Genomic DNA, 20,738 nt, shown 5'->3' with positions numbered 1-20,738 from the left:
TCTCTTTCTCTGAAGGCATGATTGATGCGTAAAGCAGCCACCTAACTAATCTCTAAGCACTTGCTTCTCCAATAGTAAGTTTTAGAAAAGCTATGTCATAAGTTTCGCTAGTTGAAAAAAAACCCAGAAAATTTGGGGTGTTTCCTGGTTTGTGCCTTGAGACCTCCCCTCCCTTCAAGCTGCAAATTATAGAGAAGCCTGTTCTTTTCTCATAGGTGTACACCTATAAGCTATACCGTCAACTTACATTATACGCTACCACTTACCACAAGCAACTACATTCTGCCACATTGCATAAAAATGATAATCATTGTAATCATATATCAGCACAATGAGATAATATCAAGGCTCCAGTACTTTCCCTGCATGCTAAACAATTGATTGCAGTCACAGACACATTGCCAGCCTGTTCCAACCTACTAGATGGAGTCAGAAGTTTATGTTCCATTACAAGGGGGGCTGTGGGGTGTACTTGTATGCATATCTGTTGTGAGTTTCCAGAAGTTATTCTTGCAGCTTACACATCATTCTCTGGATTATTATTCTCTTGTAAAACTCTCTAGGGGGTTCTGATGTGTCAGGGCAATAAATTCATTCCAAGACAGCATTTGGGATATCATAAGAGATCTTATGAACTAAAACAAATACACCATAATCAACAATACCTGGAGATTTGGAGATTAACTTGTCTAGCCTCATAAAATGTTCACATCAATTTCCCCTGAAGAATCAGACCCATCTGTATAAAAGTTATTTATCTGAACCAAGACAGAGATTAAGTCTAGCAGGCTGGAACATTTTTACCCCAAATAAAAGCAAGATGTGATCATGTGTAATAGCCACATCATTTAAAGGGCTCAGTCCCCATGGTATTTTTGTAACCATTTGTACTCATAGAAACTCTAGATTTTTTCCCCTAAGTTTCTTTGTTGCTGAATTCTTAGAAGTTGATTTTTGTGAAATGTGTGATTGTTTTTATGCAATTGTGTCATCTGAAGTTTCTATTTGGGAATTCTAAGACAGAGGGATGAGTAAGTCCTGGTCTTAATGCATTTATCCGTGTTGGATTATTTATATTAGTTTGAAGATACATATTACTACTGTTCTTGCATCATATTTTTCTGAATATGGAAATGTTTGACTTTTGTTGGCTTTGTAGTCTACGTCTCCAGCTTGAAACGTGGCATTACCCCTCCCCTCCAATGTTTAGAGCAGTAAATCCACCTGAAAGCCATATTTGAAAGCTTTCCTATTGTACTCATCTGTTTTATGTTTTCTTTTTTCTCCTTCTTCTTTTAGTGCCAGCCAAGCCGAGACCCCACAGTGATGAATATTCAAAGAAGATTCCTCCTCCAAAACCAAAACGGAATCCAAACACTCAGCTCAGCACTTCTTTTGACGAAACGTATGTCAAGAAGCACGTGCCCCGGAGGACCTCACTCCCTCGGGACCCCTCCCTCTCCCAGGTCAGCAGCCCCTCAGGGGGCCCCGAGGAGGAGGAACCCGTGTATATTGAGATGGTGGGGAACATTCTCAGAGACTTCCGGAAAGACGACGACGACCAGAGTGAGGCTGTCTACGAAGAAATGAAATACCCCATTTTTGACGACTTAGGCCAAGACTCAAAGTGTGACCTCGACCATCACAGTTGTTCTTCGCAGTGTGCTACTCCCACGGTGCCTGACTTGGACTCGGCCAAGTCCTCAGTGCCATGTACCCCGAAGGGTTTGCTCTGTGACATTCCTCCGCCCTTTCCCAACCTGCTTTCTCATAGACCCCCGCTGCTGGTGTTCCCCCCGGCCCCTGTGCAGTGCTCCCCCAACTCTGATGAGTCTCCGCTCACCCCCCTGGAGGTCACAAAGCTTCCTGTGTTGGAAAACGTGTCTTATATGAAACAGCAAGCCGGGGCGTCACCATCCTCCTTGCCGTCCCAGGCCTCCGGCCACCCTAAACTGGAGAAAGACCAGGCCGGAGCCCTGGGACCCGTTCCTGCTGCCTCGGTTCTCTCCTCGTCCCCTCCCCCGCCTTCCACTCTATACCGAACGCAGTCTCCCCACGGCTACCCCAAAAGTCACTCCGCCTCTCCGTCACCCGTTAGCATGGGCAGGTCCCTGACCCCGCTCAGCCTCAAAAGGCCCCCGCCCTACGATGCCGTGCATTCAGGCAGCCTCTCCAGGAGCTCTCCATCAGTGCCTCATTTGACCCCCAGACCGGTGTCGCAAGATGGGAGCAAGATGGTCAATGCCTCGGTCAATACCTACGGGTCGGCTCCGAGCGGTTCCCGGTGCAGAACACCCACGAGTCCTTTGGAGGAACTAACCAGCCTCTTTACCTCGGGACGCAGCCTGCTGAGGAAGTCGTCCAGCGGCCGCCGCCCTAAAGAACCTGCAGAAAGTAAGTGCACAGACGCTTTCGTTTGTGACTTGAGGGCAGTGAACCCCATGATGTACAGATAAGGCACGTAGTAGTGATATTTGGTCCTTTGAGCTGAAATCCGAAGATGTGTGATTTTGCTTTTGCCATATCCAAGGAAACAGTGCGTTCTCATGGGTCCTTAAAAGTGAAAGACAGAGGCAGGGCAGTCTGAGTCAGAGAGATGAAGATGCTGCCCCTCCGGGTTTTGAAGATGGAGGAGGGGGCCATGAGCCAAGAAATCAGGAAACCTCTAGAAGATTGAATAGTCAAGGGAACAGATGCTCCCCTAGAGCCTTCAGAAGGAATGGCAGCCCGGCCTACAGGCTTCATTTTAGGCAAGTGAAACCCATTTCAGACTTCTGCCTTCTAGAATTGTAAAGTAATAGATTTGCGTCATACTTTTAAGACACCAAAAAAAAAAATAGGAGATAATGCATTCTGAGAGGACGAAAAGTGATGGTCTGCACAATATAACATATTAAAAAGAATCAGTTTTAAATTTAAAATAAAGTGTAAGATCTAAATTCTTCAGGGGCTGTGGGAAATCTAACAAAGAAAACAGATCACTATAAAATTTTTAGGTACATGTCTCGATTTGGGGGGGAAATTATACATTCAAACATGGAATTGGTTAAGTGTTAAAATTATCTTGTATTAAGAGCCTGCTTGAGCAAATCTGTATTAGAAAGCCTTTGCTGCAAAGAAAGCAATTCGAATAGAATCATTACTTTTTTAAAAAACAATGAATGATTCTTTCCGCATACTTCATGTTGTTACATTCTTACTTTCCTGCTAAACTAGAATAGGCTCACTATTTCCCTTTTAAAACCCTTGGTAATTAGCATCTTATTCCCATGGTACTCTTCCTATATCCATCAATATATAAATTACAGAAAGATCACTAAGTCATAAGTAGGAGGGGAACATTATATTTACCCCTGAATTTCAAAGGCCAGGGAATGTCTCTGTCTGAATGGCTAATCCTTTTGTGAGCCCCAAATCACTGCCTAATGATACCGTAAAGTCAAAACAGATCCCAGTTTTCTCAATGTTCATTTCATTAAATTACACTGCTTTCCTTTATTTAAAAATGCCTTAGGGCATCTAAGCTGAAAATTAATCACTTACATCTCAAATGATCCCACCACAGGATTTTATTATTCTACTCATACAGTTACATTGAGGACCTTCTTTAAAGGAAAAGAACTCTTCAACATGTCTGATGAAGATGATGATGACACTCCTTAGATAATTAATATTCATTGGTAGTTGAGAGCCATTTATCTTGTCTTTTTTTCTCTTTAACCAGAGAGATTTATGAAAGCATTAACCACTTCAATAATTCTACTCCCTCCCTCCCCAATAAAAACATTTCATTTACCTGACTGAAAGGCAAAAACTTCTCATATTTTAGACATATCTTGAATTAAATACATACATGAATACACTAAAATATTTTAAAAATTATTTAAAAAATTGAATTAAAACTAGGAACCTCCTATTTCTAGAGTGGTGGTTCTCAGCTGGGGTGATTTTGCCCCCAGGGACATTCAGTAATGTCTGGAGACATCTTTGGTTGTCACAACTGGGGATGCTACTGACATCAAGTGGGTAGAGACCAGGGATGCTTCTCAACAGCCTACAATGCACAGGACAACCTGCTACAAAAATTAAAAAAAACAAAAGCAAAGAACAGAAAAAAAAAAAAGGATTATCTCATCCACAATGTCAATAGTGTCAAGTATGGGAAACTCTGATCTAGACAATTTATTAAAATTGAAAGTTTTTTCCATATGATTGATTTGGTTTAAACACAGATAAGTAAGGTTTTTGGAAAAAGTTGAAAAAAAAATAAAGGAAAAGATTTTACTCTCAAAATACGTGATGGTTAGTATGAAATTAGTAGAAGTTTCATCCAAGAATTGGTGAAATTAGCCAATATTCTCCCTACCTACCAGTTTCTTTGGAGGATTCTTAGCAGCTCCAGCTGGCGGCTATACCAGTCAGCTAGAAAAAGTATATGTAAAAAAAAGTGATTAACTAATGAAGTTATTTCAAGAAAAATCCATCTGTTAGAATCACTCTATGTGCTATATGTCACAGACTTCTCCATTCGACTCCAAAATGAGCTTTGTGTGCTTCTAAAACCAAGCTTGTACATGGAGAAGTGATCTAGGCTCTTTATAGCTTTTTAGGGATCCAAGGATTAAATTCCTTCCCATGGGCTATTAACTGTGTATCAAGCCTTCAGAGGAAGGTCATGCCCTGGGTTACATGAATTCCAATATTTTACTTTACACAAATAGAAGGGAGGAAAAATGCACATAGTGTTTCTAATGAATAATCCAATGCCATTTACTTTTGACTCTGGAAGAAAATAGAAAAACACTATCTGATGTTGACAGAATCATAGGGGCTCTCAGAATCTTCCTGTAATCCAAAATGTAGATCCAAAATTGTTGATAATTGAAAGTTAACCTACAATTACTGCTGCAGTACACTCAGTGATACAACTGTCCGCTTCACTCTTGACAGATAGGATTCGTAGATACCTGCTGATAACAAAGGGACAAGATAAGTGATAGGAGGTAGTATAACATTCATGACCCCTGAGTCACATTTGGCATTTTTTTTTACATTTCAGAGATAAAAGTAAGACTGGTATTTCTGTGCTCCATACCCCTCTAGGTTTACTGGAAATGTCAATTTTTCGAGTTTTCTGGTATTCAATTCAAAGCAAATATAATATTTCCACTTTAATTGAAAAACCTATGTCAAATAAAATTTATCCCTTCAACTTTTATTTTTAATAACCTATAAAAGATACACCTAATTAAATAATTTCATATCTTAAAGGCTTATAATTATTGATGGGGATTGCAAAATAGGAAAGAGATAAAATAAGACAATAGTGGTAGACCATGAATCAATTTCATTTTGCTTCACCATTTTCTAAATACAGCCTACATATTAATTGTTCTAGGAAGCATGTTTTTCCTAGTTGATGTGACATTATTATGTTGTTTAACTATATATGAGTATACTAATGATAATAAATTTATTTGAATTGGTTATTATTAATATTTTTTAAATTTGTGCAGAGAGATAGAGGACATAAGGCATGTAAGAAGTGATTAACTTGTATTTTATTGCTGTAAATTTCTGTGTCTATATGAGAAGTAGGTGAGGTACAAATATGTTTTGTGGTGAATTTGGAGACTCAAATGATAATTTTCTACCTATAATTTTTATCTTCCTTTTACACATTTTTATTTTATATATCCTTTGATTGGAATCTTTAGAATACCTAAAGATTTCATGATGGGCCATGAAATTATAAATCAAGAGCCATGAATCATAGAAATTATTAGCCAGAATCAAGTGAGAAAAAACTCTTTCATCCTGTCAGATAAGAAATATTTTAAAAATAAAGTTTAGCCTCTATTTAATATAAATGCATGAATGTATGTTTCTATGAAAATGTACAAGGCATAATGAAGGATATAATTAAATGTTATAATATACCTGAGAGAGAGAATGTGATAGAAAAGTTAAAAGTGGAAAAATGTAAAGAGAAAATTAAAAAAAGAAAGAAACATGAAACATCAAAGAGAAAAGACTAATTAAAAAACTGAGGTACCAAGAAAAATACACACACACACACACACAATGCACACATAAGGTCAAATGGACATATAAACAAGTATAGGCGCCAACATATGAAGCACATACAAAGGTACACAGAGAACCAGAGAAGAAGCACCAAAACACAGTAGGGCCAAAGAAGGATCAAAGGAAAAAAGAGATGCAAGCTCACTCATCTGGTATTGCCATATATATATATATATATATATATAAATTGTGGGTTGGCATTGCCAAAGACCTTCATCATACTCAATAATAGTCCACATTAATGGAGATACACAATTTTCTGCTGTTAAATCTTTCAGCCCTTTAAAAAGACTCCTATTTAAGACTTTGAGATGTTATGTTACATTTTTACAATTATAGATAGAAATGTGTCCTATAGGACTGAGGAAACACAGTTGGGAATCAGATGTAAACTTTGCCTTTCCATTCACTTTCTTAAGAAACAACAGCAGCAAAAAAAACCAGACACAAAGACAACAACCCAAAACAACCATCAAACAAACAAAATAAAACCAAAAAGTTACCGCATGCCCTCCATGCCCTCACACACATACCTGTCTCAGTTTTCATGTGACTTGAGGTCCAGCGATGCCTAAAATATTAGGCATTGCTGGTGAAGCAACTGATCCAACTTACTCTTACCAATTTAATTAAAAAATAATTTTAAATTGAAAAAACAATGATTTTGCAAGGAAATCTCTTAAAACACATTTCTGTATGTTTATAGTATCCCACTTTTAGGAAAAAGGAAGGGTATGCTAATATCACTTAGCCGTCTTTATGATTCAGGGTCACCGTTGTGATCATCACTGTGTGTGTACTATGTGCTAACGCACAAGAAGTGTCCGTCAAGGCGACCTGAACAGGGGAGGCCTCACACAGGGGTGGCTATGATTGTCCTGTCATCTTTAGTAGCAGGGCAGCATTGATAGATTAACTGTGATACTGGGGTGTCCTCAGGAGGGCTATTTGAGGTTGTATAGCTGACTAACCCTCTGCAGATCTACCATTTAAGTTCACTTAAATTCTTCTGTCTGTTTCTCGTGGTTTTCCTGCCTCGTCTCTTTCTTCCAGGTAGCTCTATTGATGCACCCTCCCCTTCTTTCCTATCCTCCTTTCATGCTTTTCCTTATTGTATTGTATTATCACACCATTAATCAGTTGTGGACCAAGAAACCAGATACCCAAACTTGTCTGCGAAGCCTCTCATCTATCTCAAGTGTGTGGCTTCAGGTTAGGGACTTTGTGACCTTGACTTCCAAATGCCACTTGAATCCATTTACTAAGTCTTGGATGAAGTTCTTGGATTCATGTCTGAGATGGTCAGGGATATTCACTTCCCAAGAACTAAGCTGTCCTGGGAAACATGGAGCGAATGTTACTTTATTTTAGGAGAACTTACACTTTTTGTTTAGCCTATTGAAAATAAGTTTTTTCAGTAAAATCTAGCAAACGCACTAGCTAAGGGCTTTATTTTCTCTCCTTTTTATTCCTATGAAAGCAGAAACTGACAAGGAGTGGGTAGGACAGAGAAGCAAAGGGGGTGGGCAGGGAAGAGAACCCAGGAGTCTGGATCTTTCATTTGCTGTGGGGAATGGGTGAGCCTTCAGCCTGTGACTGCCCACCTCCAAGCATGTTGAATTTGAACAGAACTTCTGGGTGTGTGGTGACTAGAAGCCACCTGGCCAGAGTTGGGGGGAGGCAGGACATTGAACCTCTGGAACACACAGATCCTTCAAAGGCATTAAGGAGTTGAGCTACACCCAGAATAACTGAAGAGATCTCAGAGGATATGACAAGGAGGTTTCCAGAAGGCCTGGCAAGACCAAGGCCTATAGGTTCTGCTAAATTTCTTAAATAAAACCATGACTCTTGTCAGGTTCTTTTCCTGCTGTTTATTGCTTGCCTTCCTGCTCAGAGCCCCACACTGTGGCCTCAGACTGGTTTCTGCCTTAGCAAGACTCCTTCTAGTAGCTCAGAAGGAAAGTTGAGCCTACACCTGGGTTATGAGGATGCTCTCAGGCCAGGACGCTGGGGGCATGCTCCAGGGAACATCCTTGGGTCACTCAAAGCAGAGTGGGCGGGGCTTCCCTGGTGGCGCAGTGGTTAAGAATCTGCCTGCCAATGCAGGGGATAAGGGTTCGAGCTCTGGTCGGGGAAGATCCAACATGTCGCAGAGCAACTGAGTCCGAGCACCACAACTACTGAGCCCGCGCACCTAGAGCCCGTGCTCTGCAACAAGAGAAGCCACTGCACTGAGAAGCCTGCGCACCATAGCGAAGAATAGCTCCCACTCGCTAGCCTCTACTAGAGAAAGCCCACGGGCAGCAACAAAGACCCAATGCAGCCAAAAAAAAAAAAAGTTTAAAAACCAAAAAAAACAAACCACAGCAGGCAAAGGACCTCCTGCATTATATTCACCTGCCTATTGTTAAAAATCCAGATTCCTGGGCTTTATCAGAGATTGACCTGTTCAGTGAGAAATCCTGGAGATTGGACCTGGGATCATGACTTTTTAAGGACAATCCCCAGTAGTATTTATGCCTATTATCTAACAGTAACTCAGGGGTATACTGCTAAATATTAGCAACACCATTTACTTGTGTGCAAGAGAAACCTATAACACATTGCTTTCATCTAACAAAGTCAAAAACAGAATTTGTATAAGAGAAAGAAGAGGAAGGGGAAAAAGTAAAACTCAGATAACTTGAAATGAGTGAATGTTGTTTTCCTTTCCTTAAGTAAGCTACTGATTAGTTGGCAACTTGCAAATAAACCGTCAGGGTCATCTGGTTGGATCAGCAGGGAAAAGTATTTCACTACCTCAAGATTCTTCTGGAGACCTTGAGAGTTTAACATTGTATCACATGGTGGGCAATGTGTGAATAATGTCCATTCTCGTTCTTACTTATAACCTTCATCTAGGTCTGTGTTATTTACTTCATCAGAATTTCTCAACACTTCGATCTGAGAACCGCTGGTAAGAGCTACTTCAGACAGGAGTTGTTTCTGTTCTTCAGACAGGCAGGGGAACTTGAGACGCAGGCCAACAGCAGTTTTTACCCCAGAGGTCTGTTTAGATGGGTCCAGGTCATTTAAGTGGGAGGGCTAGCCAGAGCAGGGCGGAGCCTCCAGATAGAGCCATGATGCAGAACAAGGGCGTGCTCTTTAGAGAGGGTACCCAGCCCCATGATCTAGCCAACGTAGGAGAGCAATACAAGAGAATGGGAGTCTTCCTTGTGGGATGCTGGAAGGAATGATGAAAGCAAGGAGGAGGTCTAACTGTCATGCCTGGGCCAAGGATCTCAGTAGTTAGAGCTGACAATGCTAATGGGGAAATGAGGTGATGAGGTTCTTGGAAAATGCTTCTGCCTCAGACAGGTTTACCTCAGAAACAATTTCAAGTCCAACTAAGCCCAGAGTGGAATTCATCCAAGAAGTAGTGGTAAGGTCCTGGGGAAAGAATACAGCCCCAAGCTTTTCCTTCAGAATGCTTCCATAACAATAGGAGCATATATCAGTACTTACTTTTATGCCATTTACTCTCTGCCAGACACGGTTCTAAGCATTTTGCTTGTATTCCACCCCCATAGCAATACGTGGAAGCAGCTGATATTAACGCTGCTATTTTAAAGATGGGAAAAACTGAGGCACAGCTTACCCAGGGTCACATAGGGAGTAAATCTGAGACTTGAACCCAGTTTATTTGGCTTCAGAGTTTCTGGTCTTAATGATACTTTATCTATACTTGACCAGTCTCCCTAATTTCTTTCCCCTCCCAATTGCCATTAAAATATACCAGTTACCATCAAAAACTCTAATGGCTCATAGTGTTATCACTCCCAGAGATATCTGCTGGATCAAAGAAACCTGGATCTGTACCTAAATAGCATGGACCACTTAGTGATTGTCATCAACTTAGGAAGGGGCTGGAAATCCTTTTCAGAACCCTCCAAAATTTGCTTTGGAATATCCTAGTCACTGCGAGGGGATTTTTCTGGACCTCAGGCTTCTGAGTGGCCCCTGAAGGGATGTGGTCTGCCCAGTGGGCCTCACAATTAAATGACCTGGGCAAAGAGACTGTGAGTGTTCCTAATGCTTTTAAGCATAACTTAAGGATGTGTGGGCACATTCCTTTGGTCTGAGAGGTTTGCAATACTGAGCTACCAAATAGATGATTCATCCTCCAGGGATATAGGGCTTTTGTCCACAGATCCTTGAATCTTGTCCATAATTAAGCAGTGTCTTGGTGGCCCAGGGCTACCCCAAGAGAAAAAAACACTCCGTGCCTAAGAAAAAAATAAAAAATCAGCCAGTGCCGAAAGGCAATGAGAGCCCTAGCATCACTAATCTAGAAGCTGATCTAGTAAAACAACAAAAGCTCCAAAAGAGCCCTATGCAAAATGCTTCTCGGCATCACCTCTTGTCTCTTTAGATTTGTGTTAGTGTGTACTTGGCAGAGTCAGACGCCCATCTTTAAAACACACACACACACACAGTGCTTCAAGATCATGCTGGCCTATTTAACTATTATTTTTTAAAGCTAAAAAATTTTTTTAGGATGATGAGGTTAAATAGTGTATAAGTAAAATCCCTTGATTTTGAAAATGCATGTGACTCCTTAGTTAATTGGGACCATGACATTGTCTGCTTTCCTCATTCAATTTCTCTTAGGATTGCAACATAGAATCACTGAAGAAGACATAATTTCATAAATAATTGCTCACCTTTCTCGGGGTAGACTGCAGCTGTCTTTGATTGATGCAGGCAGACGTGTTTATCCCCTGTGTTTATATTCTCTGGCTGCTGAATCTTTAAGTGCAATTTCTCGTCAGCAATTTAATCAGCAATTTTCTCCATTAAGAAGAACCTCCCTGCTTTAGATTGAAATAATTCAGAAACATTTTCAATTCAGACATAAAGCTACACTAGTCTATTTTTTTTAAAACCAAGATTTCCTCAGTTTGTATTCAATATACTAGGGCTGATTTCTTTTTCTTCTGTTGAATTACCTCAAACAGGAAATTCAATTTCTGATTTGTATTTGACATCATGTGTTTCCAACAGTTTGACATCTATGAGTAATTAAATAATAGGTATAAGAGGTTCCTATCAGTCATATCATAGTTCCTTGCATTTGTCCTACATTTTAATATGATCTAGAAGGTTTGGACAGGGCCTGGATATCACAAGAGATGCTTTTCATCTTGGCTCAACCATTTAGAAGCTTTGAGACTTTGGATAAGTCAGTTCATCTCTTAATGCCGTAGTTTTCTCACTTTTCAGATGAGAATATTAAGTGCTCAAACTGTGAATCTCTTCCTTCTCTGTTATTTGATGCATCTTTGGATTACCGAATGAGCTGTAGATCCCCAAACAAATGGCCATTTCCTGTTTCTGAAGCTTTCTGTCTGACCTTGCTCTCCCTTGCTGAAAGGACTTCCCCAGTAACTCCATAAAACAAAGTCTAAAGCTTGGATCCCCGTTTATATTCCACCTCCTTCTTCATCGAGTTGTTTTGTGCTGTTGTTTACAGATAATCTCTCCTTCAAACTCTGGGAGCACTTTATACATCTGTAATGGTGTGTGTCTTATCCTGACCTACTGTAGAGGTTTTTTTTCTCTGTCTTATTCCCCATTAAGACATATGGCTAGGGAGATCGAGGGCCATATCTTTTCATCATTTTTTTCATGTAGCACTTGGTTCAATGCAGTCTTCCGCAAAGTTGATACGTGGTAAGTATTTACTGAATTTGTTGAATTGATAGGCATAGTGACTTGAGAGGGCTATTGCACTTGAGGAAACAAAAGCCATAAGAGAAATGTTTGACTATTAAATAAAAAAAAAAGTCGGATCCTACAACTTAGAAAATTCTACACTGAAATCAATATAATCATTCAGCCAAAAAAGGAACTATGCTGAATGCTGAATTCATTGCTTTTGTTCTTAAATGTCCTATTTAAAAGAATGCCCATTTCATTCTAGGCAGATTTATTAGGGGAAGGATATAAAGAATATAGCCATAAAGCATTTAAATGTGGACCATTTTGTAGATGTTAAATTGTCACCAGTTCCTGAACAAACGAATAGCTGAGAAAATTGTTCATTTCTCAACATTTGGAGATAGAAAGATGCATTTTTTTCAGAAGAAATAATAGAGACTAACATTTTAAAGAAGGAATTCTACTGTTTAACATTGTGCATTATTGAACTCAGATAGTCAAGAGAATAAGAACACATTCAAGTCATTTAACCTCCTTGGTGAAAAAGCACTGCAGAAATCCAGAGAGCTATTACTATGTAACTGGTGGTCTTAAATGCATGTGTTTCCAGGTAAAAATGGGTTTAAGTTATAAAATACTTGAAAAACTTTTTTAATTTTCAAAAACATCAGTTTTCGGAATTCAGGAAATGGATGGCAATTATGAATTTAGTGAAGTGTCTTTAGTGGTGCATGGTGTTTCTCAGTTGAAGCCAACTCTTTATTGTTAGTTGATGGGAGCTAGGTTAATTAAACGTTCCACTCCTGGTGGAATAACCAATCAGCTGAAGAATCTGGGCTATTGCTATTCCCAAATGAAAGGAGGAAAAATACTGTAAAGAATCTAAGAGGGGAGGAAGGAGGGTTAGTAACATGGATTTTGAAGCAGAATATCCTGCCTAGCCAGGTATACCCAGAACAGCTGAACTTAAAGGAAAAATTTCAAATGCAAAAGTCTGTAATAGTCTTCTGACAAGTGAAGGTAGAAAGAATACTTTCCCCTACCTTTTCTTCTGGTCAGGTTGCAGTTACATTCAATAAAATATCACTTGAAATTTTTTGCATCTATTCCCTTGTTACAGATGGAACTGATATAATTAAGTCAAGAAAGAAAAAGGATAGAAAAACAATAGAAAGAGTCAGAAAGTAGAGATTGGGGGCATCCGTGTGTTGTCCAACCATAGATCCACACACATTGCTATGGGTGGAGAATTCAAATGTGGGTTTTGTTCCCATAACACAAATAAGAAATCTAGATTTCCAAGAACTCAGAAGCTGGGACAGAATTTAGATGTTAGCAGCCCGCAACAGAAGGATCAGAGCTGAAGCAAAGTACTATTCTCTCTACATTCAGGTTCACATTCTGAATCTCAAAGTTGCCTCTTTCATTCTCTGATTAATAAGTTATTAACCACTTAGCTGTGATTAACAAGAGAGCTATGTCAAAATGAGGCAAGCTATTGTCAAAGAAACTTGACTGAGCTTTTGTCTAAGAGAAATTTCGAACCTAAGAAATTAAAACATTGCCTCAGAGTGGTCCTTCTGTGGTTGAGTGATAATCTCACTTGAAGCCTGCAGAACTCACTTTGGCTTCTAAACCATGCTTTATTTATGATCATTAAATGTAAATGATAATAAAATTGTCCATTGATGTTTCATGCTTTATTTATGATCATTAAATGTAAATGATAATAAAATTGTCCATTGATGTTTCAGGAAAAAAAATTCTTGACTCTACACCCAGCCATGATTCTCCACTTCCTTTTTATGGCCAAACCCTTCAAGTGAGTGTTTGCCTGCTGCCTCCATTTCATGTCTCCCGTCCCAGCTTTAATTTCCTACAACCTGGCTTCAACCTCTTCTGCTCAGTCCAGAGTCACGTAGGGCTTCCTAACTGGTCTCTGGCCCCTTTCCTTTTCCTCTCTTGGAAGAGGAAACATCACAAAACATTAGACATTGTTGATTCCTCCATCTGAAGACGTTTCTCTTGGTTCTCATGCACTGTGATATCCTTATTAACAATCCTTTTTGAACTTTGTCCCTTCTGCTTCCTTTTTGGGGAACTCTGCTCCTCTATTTACATAAAAAAGTTCTTTGGACACGTGACTGACATAGTGCTGTGATTAGCATTTACCTGTTTGTCTTTCCAACTAAATGGTCAGGACACAGTAGTAAGTCTTTTAATTTTTTTCCCCCAACAACTAGCACGTTTTTCTGGCACAGAGAACATGTTCAGTAAGTGTTCCTTGAATGATCAAGTGACTGGTTAAATTGAATGAATGTGTATCCAACCTCCACAATTGAACGGTACATTTTTGAGAGCAAAGACTATATATTTTATTTAAGTACCCATGGTTTCTATGACTGTATTTTACACAACCAACTTATATTTTTGGATGTACTGATTTTTCCACCGCTAACATTTTTTTAATAGCCAAGTCCAATAGAATTACCATGATTACTAGGTATTGATAATAATCTGAGTTCTGCATAGGATGCCAAGGTCAACACTAGTTAAAGTACTTAGGAACCAACTGCTCCAAGGAATATCAATGGAGAACCCAGGTTCAGATGATTTTTATATACATAAAATAGTCAGGAAATCAGTCCTGTTACTGATTGATAAAACCAGGTAGCATTCAGCAAGGAAAATGAAAGGAAGTACTTATAATCTAATCTAAATATTTTATAAAAGAATAAGAGTAGGGAGCATGAAAAATAGCATAGCATAGATTTTCAGTAAATGGTTATGGAAACAGTATTAAGATATTACATTGTAGATAGAAAACTATCAGCTAGATTATACATGGTACTGAGTGGAGCCCATATACTGTCTAACTTCTAGAAGATGATAAGGAATATTAGACAGTATCTTCATTTCTATTTCTATTTTCATTTCTATTTCTATTTCATCTCTATTTTCTATTTTTAAAATTCCTTTGTTTGACCAGCTTAAAAAAATATCATTATAATGGAAGGTAGATTGGGGGGGTCATCTGATATAAATGAATAGAAAAGACACAGAAATCAAATATCGTAGGGTCAATAGATGGATTTGTCACTGAACAGCTTCACTTTTAGGGCAAGTCGAACTCTCCAAGTATCAGTTTTTTCATATTCACCTCAGAGTATTGTTGTGTAAAATGAAGAAAATTGGGTTCAGGAAAAGACTTTGTAAAATATAGATGGCTATGTAACTATAAGAGGTGATTGTTTGATTTTTAGATATCTGGGGAAAGAATAAATATTTTATTTTCAAAAATGCAGTAAGGTAAAAAATGAATTAAATTTTCAGGGAGTCCATACTGTTCGCACAACTCTTTTCAGTTAGGCTTGGGTAAAGAATCTGACATCTTAAGCGGATCGTCCCCTACCTGATTCGAGGAGCATAAAGCGCTAGGCAGAATGTCCCCTCAGGAGGCAGGCTGTTTCTGGGTTGCTGGATGATATCTAAGCCTGGAGGGTGGAGAGACATCACACCTGAGAGAGCACAGTTTCCCTGACCCTGTAAAGAGCAGCTCTGAGAACAAAGAGCCCATCCTCATTGTACAAAGGGCCAGGCAACATGGCAAGATGATTGTCAAAGATGATTTATCAGCAAAGGAAAAAATGCAATATAACTGGCTGTTGATGTGTTTTTCAAATGTAATGAATGTTTTTTTCTGTTTACAAATGTATCTTTTAAAATAAAACGTTTGCTTCCCAAAAAGGTATAAGTATTAACCAATGAATTAGGTAGAAGCCTAAAATCCAAAGTGCTTAAGATAAAAAAAATATTTAGTATGTAGATGGGGGACCGTTAAAAGGATGATTTGTGAAGTGTCATTTCTAAGCAGATTCAAATGGAATCTCTTTTCCTTTTAAAGTGGTTAGTCAACATGCAAACAGATTTGAAGTTTAGCATTTGAAAAAATGCAACATCAGAAAAAAGCAACAAGAAACACTCAAATTTTGTATAAAAGCGTGTGCAACCCCAGATAGAGGAAGAATGCCAGCCTCCTAAATACAGATTAACTGGCATAAATAGGCAAGGCATGAAGTGACCATCCATATACTTTGCATAAATAAAAGGCTACAGACACAAAAATAGCTGTTGAAAGACTTCATTGTCAATTTTCTCATTTTTTATTAACTTCCATGGCTTTCCTAGTAAAGACTTTATCCAGATGCTAATTAAGCAGAGGTCTGCTTTGCACATCAATTTTTAATATTCCGTCCACATAGTTAAATGAAACCTGCAGCGTGAGGCTTCTCCAGTTAAAAGCAGTCCTGACCTACTTCCATGTGAAATCAATGGATGACTTAGAGAGACTCATGCGTAGCTGACATTTAAGGAGGCCAGCTCATAATCTGTGTTGTGTAAAATGTATGTTTCCTTGGGCTTCAGCGTTCTTTCTTTCTTTATTAATTTTAAAAGTTCTTCTAAGAATAGAGAAGACCGTGGAAGCTATTGAGCCAGAGAAGTGAAGCCAGACCTGCATTTTGTGCCCCTGGGAGATTGTGAGCTCCTGGGTCAGTTACATCTGTAGTGGCTTCAAATGAACAGAAACCCCTAGGTCTGGGACCGAGGAAGGGAAAGAAAGGCCTAAAAGGCACCCACTTGCACTCAAATATAATCCACCAAAAGGAAAAGTTGAAACCACCAGAATAAGGTCCAATTTTGAAAGTAAGAACCTAGGGTATATAGCAAAACTTTTTGAAGACTTGTATGTTAGGGATCTGAATTGTAAGGCACGAAATAGGAACAGGAATCAAAACCAGCTTGTCAGAGGATCAATAGTCCTCAGGGTATGGTAGAGCACACTGGGTCTCCATCTGGAGAGGGGCTCCTATTAAAGATCAGATAAGTTCCTGTCAAGGGTTAACATACAACCACATAAGGACTTGCTGTGCAACCTGATGGAAGTGGAGGGTTGGCCTCACACTAAATTCCGGAATACTAAGCTAGAGTGGGGAGAGCTGGTGAAATTGATGGAAGAAGTAATGTTCAGTGTGCACGTTTTTTACTTCCTTGGTTAAGTTTATTCCTAAGTATTTTATTCTTTTTGATGCTATTAATGCATAAGTGTTTTAACCATGTATATGCATTCGTTCAGTCTTTCATTCATTCAGTGAATGTTTATAAAATACCTGCTCTGTGCCAGGCACTATTCCAGGTGCTAGAATCTTTATTTTGAAGTGTCGAGCAATAAAACCTAATAATTCAAATGAAGACGAGAGGTCCATATATTAATGGAGAGGGCACCTTCTGGGGGTAGACTTGGCAATTCAAAACACATTGGTACAAAGGCATAAATATCGATAGTAAAGGAGACAGGCAGATTTAGAACTTGGCATTTTACAAAAATGCCTTCTCTCTCCCTTGCCTCTGCATTGTACCATTCTGGCTCTCCTGGCCCATGTCACAACAGTTCCTTAGGTTCCGAAGCTCACAAGAGCCTGGGCATTCTGGATTCACTCCAGTGGACTGGGTCTGGTGACCCTCAGGAGACAGGTGGTTTTTGTTGGAGGCATACAAAAGAATCTAGTGTTGCAAATACTGCTCTGTCCTCATCCTCCTGCTACCCCTTTTCTTTTTGCTTTATTTCCTTCCCCTCTTTTAACCCATGAGCCTAACCCAGATCAATGGATATCGGAATTCTCTGAGGCCTTATTCATCATTCAGATTGCTTTTACCACAAAGAAGTCCGCTACCAGATAACTTATGAAACAAGAGATCAGAGTAATAAAGAGTATTGGTTAACATCAGAAATAAGGAATAACATCCAGGTTTCGTTTCTGCTTTTTTTTTTTTTTTAAATTTAATTCACAAGAAATGAAAAAGAAACACCTCTGTTCCTGAGGTACTTTGTGATTAAACAGTTTGTACCTGCTTCATATGTGTGTTTATGTGAAAGAGTGTGAAGAAAAGGTGATGACGAGAGTTGAAAAGAGGGGACGGGAGTCTGACTTAAGCTTTGACGGCAGAGGCATCCGCTTCAAAGATGGCTGCCTTGCGTAGCCGTAGTGCCAGCCCTGCCCCCACCAAGCTCCTTTGTTTTAGAGTTCTTGGTTAATTTCATAACTGACCATTTGGACCCACTTGTTTTTTCTCTTTCCGGGCTTCAAATTCCTCTTGCTGTGTTTCATTTCTTATTTTTTTTAGTTTGTAGATTTAAAAAATTTTTTAATATCATTTCATTTTTTAAAAAATTTTTGTTGGAGTATAGTTGATTTACAATGTTGTGTTAGTTTCAGGTGTACAGCAAGGTGATTCAGTTATACATATACATATATCTATTCTTCTTCAAATTCTTTTCCCATTTAGGTTATTACAGAATACTGAGCAGAGTTCCCTGTAGCACACAGTGGGTCCCTGTGGGTTATCTATTTTAAATATAGTAGTGTGTACATGTCAATCCCAAACTCCCAATCTATCCCTCCCCACCCCCTCCAGTAACCATAAGTTTGTTCTCTAAGTCTGTGAATCTGTTTCTGTTATGTAAATAAGTTCATTTGTATCATTTTCTTTAGATTCGGCATATAAGCGGTATCATGATGTTTGCCTCTCTCTGTCTGCCTTACTTAGTGTGGTAATCTCCAGGTCTTTCCATGTTGCTGCAAATGGCATTATTTCATTCTTTTTAATGGCTGAGTGATATTCCATTTTATATATATACTATATCTTCTTTATCCATTCATCTATCAATGGACAGTTAGGTTGCTTCCATGTCTCGGCTATTGTAAACAGCGCTGCAGTGAACACTGGGGTGCATGTATCCTTATGAACCATGTTTTTCCCCTGATATATGCCCAGGAGTGCTGCTATGTTTTAAATTCACCAATAAAGAGTGAGCCCACAAAACCACAGGCCCTCACCCTCAACCCCAGGCCCGTACGTACTCCTTCTCCCTCTGTGCGGTGCCATGTGCTTTCCAGAGCCTGTGAGTAACAAACCTTTTTTTATTTTCCAAAGTTTCCTGATGGTTATTGCTGAGGAAATCTTGCAATCGTAATAAGAACCACAAGAGCTGGTCCAACCACAATACTGGTTACTAGATTGGCTGAGACTGGCATAAAATAGAAGGAAAGGGAGTCAGGGAGGGAGGGAGGGAAGGAGGGAAGGAGAGAGGGAAAGAAGAGAAAGGGAGAAAGATTGAAAGATGAAATGATGTTGCCCATGAAAGATCCAGAGAAGAATTTTTGTATCTTACCTTCCTTGGCTTCAAAAAGAACAAGTGGAGAAGTAAATCATTGATTTCCTACTCTCTGTCTTTAAACCATGAATCACGCAGTAGAATCTCAATAAAAACTTGCTGGACCTCAGAAATATTCTTGTTAACTCCTTTATATTACAGAGAAACTGAACTATACAGAGATTCAGTTACTTGAGCACAAATAGAATGTTATGTAGAAACATAATCTGAAAAGAGTTTCAGCTTTCCTAAGTGCCCTCTACATATTAAGTTAGCAACATTTAAATATATTTCTACTAGTTTACTTTTAGCTTTATTTCATCTTCTTGACTAACTTCATTTAAAATAACATCTTGGGGGGAAAAATCAAATCTAGTTAATTGATAATATCCCCAAACAATTTTTTTCCTTTCTTCAAATTCACATGTGTATTTTTTCCCCAAGAATACTATGAAAAATTCCAGATTATCCAACAATAATTCCCAAACACCATTCCTCTCTTTGTGTTTATCTGAAGAATCTATGGTTTACTATCAAGAATGTACAGTGTGCAGTCATTTCTGTAGCCATCAGTTATATTATCCCTAAAAGGATTACTATTCCTGCCATGCTCTTCTTATGAAACTTTAATAGCTGATTTCTTTAAACTCTCCAAATATGGCTATTAGTAACTGTGATTTCAACAATGTTAAGTTTTGCATTTACTTTCATAGAAATTAATTATCCATATTACCCTTTGTGATGGAGAAACTATTCTTCTTAACATTTAGTGTTTGCTTCAGAAACGTTTATGAATGTGTTTTCAGAATTACACCTTTCAGGAAGAATGGAAATGATATTTTTCTTCCCATGCATTAATATTTTTAGTGCCTGAATGCCTCTGTTACTTTAAAAGAAGATTGAAGCATTTTTCCATCTGCCTGTTAAAATGATTTGAGTCTTAATTAAAGTCGATTGCACCTGTGCATATATTCAACTACCCACACACCTCCCACCTACTAGTGGAAAAGCTTGTCTCTCCTTCAGAAATTAAAAAGGGGAACTATGATCTTTTTAAAAAAATCATAGGCATAGAAAACAGACAACACTGAGAAGTAAGTATGATGTTTTTTGGCTATCTTAGATCAATGTCTTTTTAATCTTCTAATGATTGCGGGTTATATAAATAAGTTAGTTATCTTCCTTAAATTGCTGGTTTCCTTATCATTTAAAAGGCAGCCTAGGGCTTCCCTGGTGGCGCAGTGGTTGAGAGTCCGCCTGCCGATGCAAGGGACATGGGTTCGTGCCCCGGTCCGGGAAGATCCCACATGCCGCGGAGCGGCTGGGCCCGTGAGCCATGGCCGCTGAGCCTGCGCGTCCGGAGCCTGTGCTACGCAACGGGAGAGGTCACAACAGTGAGAGGCCCGCGTACCGCAAAAAAAAAAAAAAAAAAAAAAAAAAAGGCAGCCTAGCTGAAAAAGTCAAGAAAAGGAATAAAAAATCAACAACAAATTCTCACCCACTCACTGGTTGCTTTTATGTGTTTTTAGCTTTGGCAGTTCAACCTTTCCTTATTTATGAAGATGGGGAATAATCATAACTGAAAGAAACAAAGATAGAAAGATAGAGAGAGGGAGGGAGGGAGGAAGGGAGGGAGGGAGGAAGGAAGGAAGGAAGGAAGGAAGGAATAAAGAAAGAAGAAAATATGATGGAGATCATCTTAAAAATTGATGTGATCAAATATTTTTCTCCTCCA

The 20,738-nt window shown here is 39.0% G+C and overlaps 1 protein-coding gene across 1 annotated transcript in view; it reads left to right on the top strand.

The window, feature by feature from the left end:
- Window positions 1-20,738, top strand: part of NYAP2 (neuronal tyrosine-phosphorylated phosphoinositide-3-kinase adaptor 2) — a 251,838-nt gene that overhangs the window by 136,538 nt on the left and 94,562 nt on the right. The window contains exon 3 of the mRNA XM_033859646.1: window positions 1,300-2,394. Coding sequence (XP_033715537.1) covers window positions 1,300-2,394 — 1,095 coding nt within the window. The remainder of the gene's footprint in view (window positions 1-1,299; window positions 2,395-20,738) is intronic.

This window comes from Tursiops truncatus, chromosome 7 (assembly GCF_011762595.2).
Source record: "Tursiops truncatus isolate mTurTru1 chromosome 7, mTurTru1.mat.Y, whole genome shotgun sequence".
NCBI classification, from domain to species: domain Eukaryota; kingdom Metazoa; phylum Chordata; class Mammalia; order Artiodactyla; family Delphinidae; genus Tursiops; species Tursiops truncatus.
The sequence above is the reverse complement of the archived record's forward strand: the minus strand, read 5'-3'. Positions and strand labels throughout refer to the sequence as shown.